The sequence below is a fragment of the Amblyraja radiata genome, chromosome 6 (assembly GCF_010909765.2).
Source record: "Amblyraja radiata isolate CabotCenter1 chromosome 6, sAmbRad1.1.pri, whole genome shotgun sequence".
Classification (NCBI taxonomy): domain Eukaryota; kingdom Metazoa; phylum Chordata; class Chondrichthyes; order Rajiformes; family Rajidae; genus Amblyraja; species Amblyraja radiata.
Window position 1 is genome coordinate 26287105 of NC_045961.1, and position 11054 is coordinate 26298158.

Sequence of the window (11054 nt, forward strand, 5' to 3'; positions counted from 1 at the left end):
ATCAACTTTCATACACTTAAGGGAAATTTAAAAAAATCTGCTGAGGTTAGCAAGTTGCAATTCATTAGTTCAGCAAATCTCTTCAATATAATTGTCTCAAATAAATCAAAATAGATAATTTTGTTATTTATAGTGGTTTCAATTCAAGCAGTGGAAGAGCAAAAACATATTGCACAATGCTAAAGATATGCTCAATTTTTACTACCGATCTTCAAAAATTCATTTCGGTAAAAAAATATTCCTTATAAACCAATAAAATATTGACCTCAGGTTAACAGTATAAAATATGATTTTAACTTGATTATTAAAAGTTAGTGAGATACAGATTAGAAAAAAATAATAGTTTTATAATAAAACACTTCAATCATAGTAATTAATTTAATTTACAGTACAGCTTGACAGTAATCCTTGGCGATTAAGATGAGCCTTCTCAATGATAACCTGTAGATTTGAAGAAATTCAGTCAAAGTACTAAAAATTGGATTGTAAATACGTTGAAATATATCCCAGATTTGTATTTAAACAAAGTTCATGAAATTGCTAAATTGGAGTAGCTGGAATCAAATCACATTTTGTATATCTTCAAAGTTACGCCTACGGTGTTACTTTAAGTGTAACAAAAAAGGCAGACTTTTTATAAACTGATAGCACCACAAAAAAAAATCTAGTTCTCATACCACATCCAAAGTCTCAAACGACATGTTATGCTAACATTTACATAAAAGGGTTCCCCAATGAGTAAGAGCTCCAAGTATAACAAGGCATAACAGTGTTTTGAGTAAGAGGTATTAAAAAAAGTTCAAATTAAATATATAAAATCTCCTTTTCCTTCACAAAGTGCATTGCTTGTACAGTTACAATTAGCTATTTGGGTGCTGGAAGCAAAGACACTTTGAACACAGCAAGTTGCAATGTGAACTGCAGGTCAATTATCAAAACCCAGATTGTCTAGGGTACATTCAGAAACATGCAGTGGTTGATTTTTCATATCTTTTACACCAACATGCATCAACTGGATTGGTTTGGGTTTCCGCTTGGAACTATTTTGTACTTCCAAATACTGATTTAGAGCAGGAAGAACAACTTCTCTCTGATTTAAGATTGGTTCAACTGATGCCATCATAAATTGCTTCACTGCTGCCATCCCAGAAACTATGTTGGAAAGGATATTTCCGGGTTCCTCAAATTCTCTCTGATCACTATTCACTAATCTGATTCCTCTGGTAATGTTACTTGGTACATATTCATTGGACTCTGCAGGAGCAATCCAGCATTTATCTTTTCCATTTAGATTTTCCTCCTTCATAGACAGCATGTTTTTTGAACTCATTAAACCTTTCTTCACCATTTTTGTACACATTTCTAAATCTTTATTAGTAAACCCTTTTGTGGGCTTACAAGCCTTATTGGATTGTTTTTTTCTATTTGCATATAATGTATCTGAAGAGTATTCTTCATCTTTGACAATTCCATGGTTTTCTGGTGACATACTGGTCTTTTCAACATTCTCTATTTTGATGGCTTTGTTTTCAGTCTTACAATTTTCATACTTTTGAATAGTAGTTCTGTCCCGTTGCTTTGTATTTGATTTTGCGTGTCCTTTTCTAAAGCTATTAAATGCCTTATTAACTTTGGAATATTTATAATTATTTGAACTCACATGATCAGAAGTTGGTAACTGATTAGAAGATTCTGCATATGGTGAGGACGAAACAGATGTGGGCTCACTTTTAAGGCAGCAAGTCTGGATATTTGTAGAATATAGTTCACTGTGAATATGAAATTGCTCTGAACATTCATTTAGTAGTGAAGCCTTCATGGGAAATTGATGTTGGCTGGACTGCTCCATGGAATTCACATCAGAGTTTCCCACTGTGGAGGGAATTTCTCGTGTACATTCTTTTGAAAAATCAGAGCAAGATGTTGGTTTTACTTTTCCAGGTGTAAAGTTTGAAATATCTAAAATGCAGAGAGTGTCTTTTGAAGTAAAGAGATGTTTTGTTCCTTCACTCAATTTCTGACTCAAGTTGGTATTTATTTCATTTTGACAACTGTAGATCTTCAGGCCATATTGATTTGCAATATTGTTCATATCCAATTGATTTTCATTCACTTTTTCATTTCCAGTGTCAACCTCACATGAGGAAAATAACTCTTTGTCTATTATTCTGTGTAGAGGTACACCATGAATAGTGTTTGAATTGCAAGTTTCCTGAATGTTCGGTTCAAATTCCAATGGAAGGATGTTTGATTCACCGTTATTGCATCTTGTGGAGCTGTTGCATGTTTGTCTCTGCTGTGGAGAAGAAAATGAGTTTTCTGTTCCATCTTCATTGAACTGCTTACCAGTACTGGAATCCTGTGAGGACATTTTGAAACTTTCATCCACTGAGGAATCATCACCATCCAGCAGAGTCCGGAAATATCCTCCAAGGATCTTTGGAGCTGAACGTACATTATAGACAGATGTAACAGGATGGCCTGGACTGCTGGCTGGAACTGGAGAAAGTAACTCCCTAGAAGTTTCTATTCCATCACCATCTCTTGAATACAAATCGGTAGGGTTGATGTCACCTGAAGAACCAGCAGCAGAATTCCATTCACCTTGAATTTCGTGCACATCTGCACTTAGAACTCGAGGATTTCCATGTGTATTTTTTAAATAATTTCTACTACTGGTATCTTTACTGTACTGAGCATCTGCTCTCATTTTCTTTGAAGGTATGCTTTGTTTCATTGACTTTTGAAATAAATCCTTTTCGTGTATGTCCCTTAACCGACCAGCCTTAGTCACAGTCCGAATAGTGATGCGTTTTAATTCTATTTCATCTGTAAATTCATAAACAGACTTATCGTACTGCTGTATCTTCTTGGGTACTTTTGAGTTTGAGTCAACTGTTTCAATAACATTGTCTTTTCGGTGATTCAAAGTATGCCCTACTTTAAATGGCGCTGTCCCATTTGCAAGTGTTTTTTGTTTTTTATTTTTAGAAGCAAAGAACATGTAAGACATACCAGCATCTGAACAGATTTTTAATTTTTTATCATTTCTTTCTTGATTATGATGCACATTACAGTTAGGAACTGGAGACCAAAATTCTTTAAGTGGTGAAAGTTTTTTATATTTTTTTTCTACCTCATCAGTCAATAAAACCTGACTCTCTGTACAATCTAATCTACTAATTTTTACATGCATGTTTTTGTGCCCTTTAAACCGATTGACAATTATGTATTTAATAATTACAGGTGGCTCCTTTTTTCCAGTTTTCTTTCTTTTTCTGGGGCACCAGTCATCATCATCCTCCTTCGGAGTGTCTGTAGCATGATCAGTTTTCCCCAATGTTTTCATGGTCTCTAATGAATCAACGTCATATAAATAATCATCACTGTAACGTATCTGCCGTTTAGCCCTCAAAGTATAATTGCTTTGACTTGAATACCTATCAGCATTATCCTTTAAAAACTTCCAATCCCCTTGATCTTCAAGTAGACCGGACGATAAACAGACAGAATCCAGTGAACTCTCAGCATCTTTACAGTCATCCATTAAAACACCTGACATAAGACACTTTTTACTTTCTAATTCACATGAAGCATGTTCTGGAATGTCATGTTCCCTTTTCTCATCCTGAACACAATCAGAATTTTTAATGGGAGTTTTCCCTTCTTTCTTTATTCCATTACAACAGGCACTGGGGAAAAATTGAAGCTGTGCATCATCTTGATGAGCATTATTTTTATCTTTTATATTATCCTGAAAAGATTCATATCTTATTTTCAGTGAACAGACATCACTATTTAGTGTTGATTCAGCATCAAACAAAAAACTGTGACTGTCGTCCTCACTTATTAAATTAGTGGAAAAGTCATTTATTGGGCAGAGATCTAAAAATTCTTCTTTATTTTCATTTATGAAGGACTCAAAGTAACTCCAGTTCTGGCTTGGAATAGGCAGCAATGCATCATCTCCATTATATTTTTCTGTGAAGAGACAGTGAGTATTGGTAGTATTATCTAATTCATCAACTTTCGCAACATTAAATTTCTCTTCGCATGTCAATCCACTGAGAGAAAAGTTTAACATTTGATCAGAAATGGTGTCTTCAGTCTGAAAAACTGAAATATGTGCTTCAGGAATCATAGCCGGATCCTTGTTCAGTTTCTTATTATTGCAGATTCGCCATCGGGCTTCAAATTCACAACATTCCACTTTGTTTGCTTCAGAAGTATCTGCAGCTATCCATTGGACTTCACATGGTTTTCTACTGAAGCATGAAAAGTCCTTAGATTCCATAGTAAATTCAGCAAAATATTGTTACATGTAAAGGCAAGTGAATAGAAACATTATTTCAACTGAAGGAGGATTTTGAGATAGGATAGCACCAGTCTGGAAAACATCCATTTTCTTTAGTTGTTGTCAGGGTGAAGTTGCATACAATGTATAATAATTATCCATCCCTTGAGGAATAAAGTTTCTAAAAAAAGAACATATTATAATTTTATTTAATTAAGAATGAAACATTTTCCAACTTAAATTTGCAATATTATTCATTTTTCCAAAATAATTGTTTAATCATACATACAAAAATTATAAGAAAGTGAATCTCTAACAGAAATTACAATCCTTAAAACTACCATCTTTAAAAATATCTTTAGATCTGTTTAATGTGTTCAGTTACAGGCAGCTGAAAATACACATTTTAGGTTCAATATTTTTTCCGTTAAGGTTGGTCACCTCATGGCCAGTTTTGGTTTAACAAACTGCTTTCAGATAGGTTATCTGAAAAACATTTTGTACAATTTCCTCAGATTCACTTCAGTGTGAATACATTTATACTAGATGTGCAAATTTGCCTATTGACAGTGTGGCCTTCCTTGGTCAAGCATCTGATGTTTAAGAAGGAACTGCAGCAGCTGGAAAATCGAAGGTACACAAAAGTGCTGGAGACACTCAGCGGGTGAGGCAGCATCTATGGAGCGAAGGAAATAGGCAACGTTTCGAGCCAAAACCCTTCTTCAGACTGATGTAGGGTGGGAGGGTGGGGTGGTGGGGGCAGGAAGAAGAAAGGAAGAGGAGGAGCCAGAGGGCTGAGGGAGAGCTGAGAAGGGGAGGAGAGTGAGGGCTACCTGAAATTGGAGAAGTCAATGTTCATGCCGCTGGGTAATAAACTTCCCAAGCGAAATAGGAGGTGCTCCAGAGTGGTCCTCACTCTGGCCATGGAGGAGGACCAGGACAGAAAGGTCGGATTCGGAATGGGAGGGGGAGTTGAAGTGCTGAGCCACCGGGAGATCAGGTTGGTTATTGTGGACCGAGCGGAGGTGTTCGGTGAAGCAATCGCCAAGCCTACGCTTGGTCTCACTGATGTAGATCAGCTGACATCTAGAGCAGCGGATGCAATAGATGAGGTTGGAGGAGGTGCAGGTGAACCTCTGTCGCACCTGGAACGACTGCTTGGGTGCTTGAATGGAGTCAAGTGGGGAGGTAAAGGGACAAGTGTTGCATTTCTTGCAGTTGCAAGGGAAAGTGCCCGGGGAGGGGGTGGTACGACTGGGAACGTTGCCTATTTCCTTCGGTCCATAGATGCTGCCTCACCTGCTGAGTTTCTCTAGCAGTTTATTCTGAGGCTGATTTGGATAAACTTTTACCACTACATATAATTGTCTATGTTTATTGCATTAGTCAGATATGTTAGCTACGCATGGTGATAATTAATTAACGAGAAACAAAATACATTCCCAGACAGACAAGTAAAGATCTGTTCTCTCATGACTATAAAAGGTTATTTTGGAATATTTTAGAGCAATTTCTGGACATCCGTCTACAACTGGATCTGCAAGAGACTGTAGATGCTGGAACCTTGAGCAAATAAAGCAGATGTCTGAAGGAGCAGAGTACATCTTGAGCAAAAAACAGACTGCTGGAGAAACCGAGCTGGAGTGCTACCTGACACACTGAGCACCTACAACTGGTACGGGTACATAATATAAACAGCTGACATATAAATAAAATTTTGAAATCAAGCATTTTAAGATGGAAAAGGGAAGAGGTAAAGAAGAGTAACACTAGGGCAGTACAGCATTGTGTTCTCTTTTGGCACTATGCTGAAACCAAGCTATGGCAAGGCAGTGGGAAACCAAAACATCTCCTTTTAACTGCTTAAAGCCCTGTCCCACGGTACGAGTTCATTCCAAGAGCTCTCCCGAGTTTAAAAAAACCAAACTCGTGGTGAGCACGGAGAATGAACGAAGCGGGTACTTAGGAGCTCGGGGACGTCACTTACCGGCTCGTAACCGAACGGCAGGTACTCGGGAAGACTCGCTAACGGCAGGTAAGCACGGGTAGACTCATGAAGATTTTTCAACATGTTGAAAAATGTCCACGAGAGCCCCGAGTACTAATGAGTGGCCATCACCATAAATCTCCGAGTTCGAATCAGGGCAAACTCGGGAGAGCTCTTGGAATGAACTGGGCTTTAAAGAAGGAACTGCAGATGCTGGAAAACCGAAGGTAGACAAAAATGCTGGAGAAACTCAGCGGGTGAGGCAGCATCTATGGAGCGAAGGAAATAGGCAACATTTCGGGTCAAAACCCTTCTTCCTTTTAACTGCATTTGTAATTAACTAAAAAGAAACCCACATTTCTCGTCAAAGATTGGGACATCGGCTCAACCAGAAGTGCAATACATTCATTTTCTGTAAGTGAACAATAGAATTTGACAAAGTAAATGCTGGGAGAAGGTTAAGATTTTGGAATTCCTTGCCTCAGAAAGCAATGGAGAGAGCTTTGGATATCTTCAAATCTGTGATTGATTTTTTAGAATCGGTTTGGGAATTAATGGTTAGAAAGAGGTCAGGAAAGTTGATTTGAAGTAAATAGGATAAGACATAGTCTTATTGAACAATGAAGTACAAAGGTCTCAAGTACACCTTTGTTGCTTTTGACGACTAAGAATTGTGCATTTGCACAAATACAGTGAAACATTTGGCAAAACAATGGCAATATTGGGAACAAAACTTCTGAAGGAACTCACGTCAGGCAGTATTTGTGCAGCAAAATGGGCAGACATTTCGATTTGGGACCCTTCTTCAGACTGATGGAATCTAGGGCTGATGGCTAGTTGAGAGGGATGAGGGGAAAGGGTGGGGGCAAGAATTAGCAAGTGATAGGTGGCTTCAAGTGAGGAGGGTTGATTAGCAGATAAGTCAAGAGTGGGAGAGATGAATGGAGGTATCAATCCTGCCTGGAAATGATACATGGAGAAGGGTGGGGTAGGCAAGTGCTGTGTTTGAGGGCAACTGTTGAGACATTGACTTCAGGCGGCTTCGTCAAGGAGGTAAAGGGATAAATAAAGCAAGATATTTTGTTTTTCACAAGTTCCACCAGTGAAAATGGCAGTTGGTACATTGGTATGGTCCTCCTGCAGGATATGGGAAGTCAGAGAGACATTAAGTGTCCAAGGACTGCACCTGTGGGAAATGTGTCCAGCTGCAGTTCCTGAATGAAGGGTAAGGGAACTGGAGCTGCAGCTGGATGACTTCAGGATCATCCAGGAGTATGAGAGTGTCATAAATAAGAGTTATAGTGAAGTGGTCACACCCAAGCTGCGGGCAGAAAGTAGATCGGTGACCTCCAAGATCAGGAGAATACAGGAATCCTCTGTGGCCATTTCCCTCCAAAACAGGTATATTCTTTTATATACTGAAAAGAGGGATGACACCAGAGGAGCAGCAGTAGTCAGGTTTGCGGCATGGAGTCTGGTTATGAGGCACAACGGGAAGGGTGAAGGCAGGTAGCAGATTGGGGATAAGACATTAATTAGTGGGATAGACAAGCTGCAAATGAGACTCCAGGATGGTGTGTTGCTTCCCTGATGCGAGGGTCCAGGATGTCTCAGAGCATATACCAAAATGTAGTATCAACTCAACACATTAAACTTCAACAGTACCATATCTCTCCTGTAAATTTAATATTCCCCACACAGATGTGGACAATATAGCTACTGCCAAAAATGCAAGTTTTATCCATTTACGGCAACGGCAACATTCCAATCGATCACATTCCAGAAACATCCACTCAAGATAATCAAATTCATTATTATTTTTTTGGACAATCATGTCATAAGAGCATCTAAATCATCTATAATTTTTGTTATTGTCTATTCATGATCAATATTTTCACACTAAATATCCAGAGTACAGTTATAGTCAGATGTATTGTGCAAAAAATAATGATTTTGATTATCTTGAGAGTGGATGTTTCTGGATTAATATATGGGAATTAAACATTAATTCCTTCCATTTGGCATATAAATTCATGACAAGGTGAGATTTAAAAAACATGTTATATTTTGAATTCGTGTGTGAATGGGATCAGTTTGTTATTTGGTATTTGTATACTTAGGCTATTTAAACATTTTGTTGGGTATTTACTATTTGTTTTAGCACTTAACTTTATCATATTTACCTTTTTTCTAAAACTGCAAATAATAATAATAACTTGTTTCTGTTAATGCTATTCAGCGTTTTTTTTCCCTTTACATTTTAAACAGATGTCTCCGAAGAAGAAATGCAAAATTGTCAATCCAAATGCCCAGCAAAAGAGACTGATTTAGACAGCATTTGCAGAGATTATCCGAATTTGGACTACTCCAAATGTGATGATCTACAGGACATTCTTAATGGAAAGGTAGTGGGCAGAAAGGCATGTCATGTGTGCTTTGAGCAGCAAAAACCTTTAGTTTACAATGCCAACATTGTAAAGTTGAGGAAAAACAAGGTGTACAGAGTTGCTTATTGGATACAGTCTGAGGAGTATGATGATGCTGTTGATTATGATATGCCAATGTACCAGCTAGCAACTGATCTTCTCCATAAAAACTTGGTCTATTGCTAGAAATTGTAATTTCTTTACCTATCTGTTACGGACTTACAGCATATAATACAATAATATTAAAGTTCTGATCTTGAGAATATCACATTTTTGAATTTTCAAGGCAGTCTGGGTGTTTATTACTATTTCCGCCACAACGGTTAATTTTGTAATTAGCTACAATTAGGTAACTAACTAATTATATGCTTTAATTTCAGGTCTTCCAAGTAAGATGTTTCATATTTGTTTCAGAATGCTTCAATCTATAATAACTGAAATTTTCATTCAGTTCTCTTAATTTTTAAGAAAATTATAGGCTTTTGAGTGTCCTCGATCACAGTTTTTGTGTTGTCAATGGAAAAGCAATTGGGAATAAAATGCTAATTTCTAAGTATGGAAATGGCCATAACATTGTTAATACTGAAGATATGAAAGTGAATTAGGTATCAAATTAAAGTTATTTTTATGCTTTATCTGATGGGATAAATTACAGGCTTGATTTTTAAAATCTCAACATTTTGTAATAATCCTAAACAGTGTTGAGTGCTACAATACAGTAAATTAGGCAGCAATTTAATCTATTTCATATATAAACATAATATATATAAACAATGACATGTGGCCTCTTAAGTACAGTAATTTAATGTTGCTTTTAATTTTTATAAATCCGTCTTTTCCTTGAAATAGATTGTCAACTTTTTAAACTACAGTCCATTAAAATGAAGTGCAATACTGCCAGAGTGATTTTTGTTAATCCATACGAATTAAATTCTGATAAAGTTCAGTGACCACGATTCCACCTGAACTCACTGCGCTTTTTCGTTAGAACGATGCAAACGACACCATGTGAACCTGCTGCAATTTTTATCCTTTCGGTGTCAAACAGATCAGTTGGTACAAGGATTATTTACGCCAATTAATGGTAAACGAGGGCAGTCATGAAAAAAAAAACACGACCATAAGCTCTGATGACCGTAAAAGGATACATCCGAGGGAAAATATCCTGAAAAAAATGGGGAATTATCTACGTCCAATGAATGCAAAGATCATTGCAACCAAAGTCTCACCACCATCGAAAATGTGGACGTGCTTGCACTAACCAGAAAGCCATTGTATTTATGCACAAAACAAGTGAACAAATCTGAGCCGCTCAGTAAAACTTTCACAAGTTATCCCGGCTTTGCGGATTTTGTTGGGGGAAGGAGAAAAAAAGCTTTGCAAAGACTTTCACCTTTCCCACCTTTCCCTCTTTGCACAACCACCTTTATAAGTTGCTCCTCTGTGAATGCACATTGCAGGTTTTTAAAGTTGTGCATGATTTGTTCCTGCATGGGGTACCCGAAGTGGCGACTACGAAAGCTCTACTGCCGCGTACCCCTCACAAAAGCGGCTTCGACCCGGCTCGGTTGGAGGGGGGGCTGCTGCAGACTCGCTGCGCCCAGCCTCACTGCAAGAGACTGGGCTCGCTGCATTAGCAGCGTTAAAAGCGAGGCCGGGACACGTCCGAGCGCAGCACACAAAGAGGCAGAGACCACCCCCACTCCCTCCTCCTCCCCCTCGACTGGCGAGCTGCCCGCCCGCCCGCGGCTCACCTCGGCTCCAACACGCGCCTCTGCGGCTCGCGCCCCCCAACCGTCTCCCGCTAACTGCCGTTATATTCAAGTTGCGCTCGTGCTCCGGGTGCGCTCCCTCAGTCGGTCGGTGCGAGCGGAGCAGAGCAGAGCCCGGCCGGCGGCAGGAGACGCCAAGCGTGCGAGGAAAGGGGAGGGATCGTGCTGCATCCCGGGAGCTGGAGTTCTCCTCAGTGTGTCCTTTCCTTTGTTGTCTACAACTCCCAGAGTGCCGGGCAAATGGCATCAACCGTGCAAGAAGGAACTGCAGATGTTGGTTACACACCGAAGATAGACACTGAATGCTGGAGTAACTCAGCGGGACAAACAGCAGCATCTCTGACGTGAAGGAATGGGTGAAGTTTTGGGTCGAGACCCTTGTTCAGACGATGGTGGCTTCCCTCACAGTTTCGAGGGTCCGCGGTTGCAAACGCACAGAAAACCCGCATTTCTGCAACAGCTCCAGTCGGTTGCCAATGATGTGCCATCAATATATGTGATCATTGCACATCATTGATATCTCATCATTTAACAACGATGTGTCATCATTATAGAGTTTCCTTGTGCAGTTTTAT

General features: G+C 38.9%; 1 protein-coding gene across 1 annotated transcript; it reads right to left on the reverse strand.

Annotated features, from left to right (window-relative positions):
* Positions 1-364: 364 nt before the first annotated feature.
* LOC116974171 (neurite extension and migration factor-like) lies at positions 365-10650 on the reverse strand. The gene is made up of 2 exons (XM_033022360.1): positions 10462-10650; positions 365-4475 (listed from the first exon to the last, which is right to left on the reverse strand). The coding sequence occupies exon 2, from the start codon at positions 4292-4294 to the stop codon at positions 926-928; it is 3369 nt and encodes a 1122-aa protein (XP_032878251.1). The 5' UTR covers positions 4295-4475; positions 10462-10650; the 3' UTR covers positions 365-925.
* Between the last annotated feature and the right edge of the window lie 404 nt (positions 10651-11054).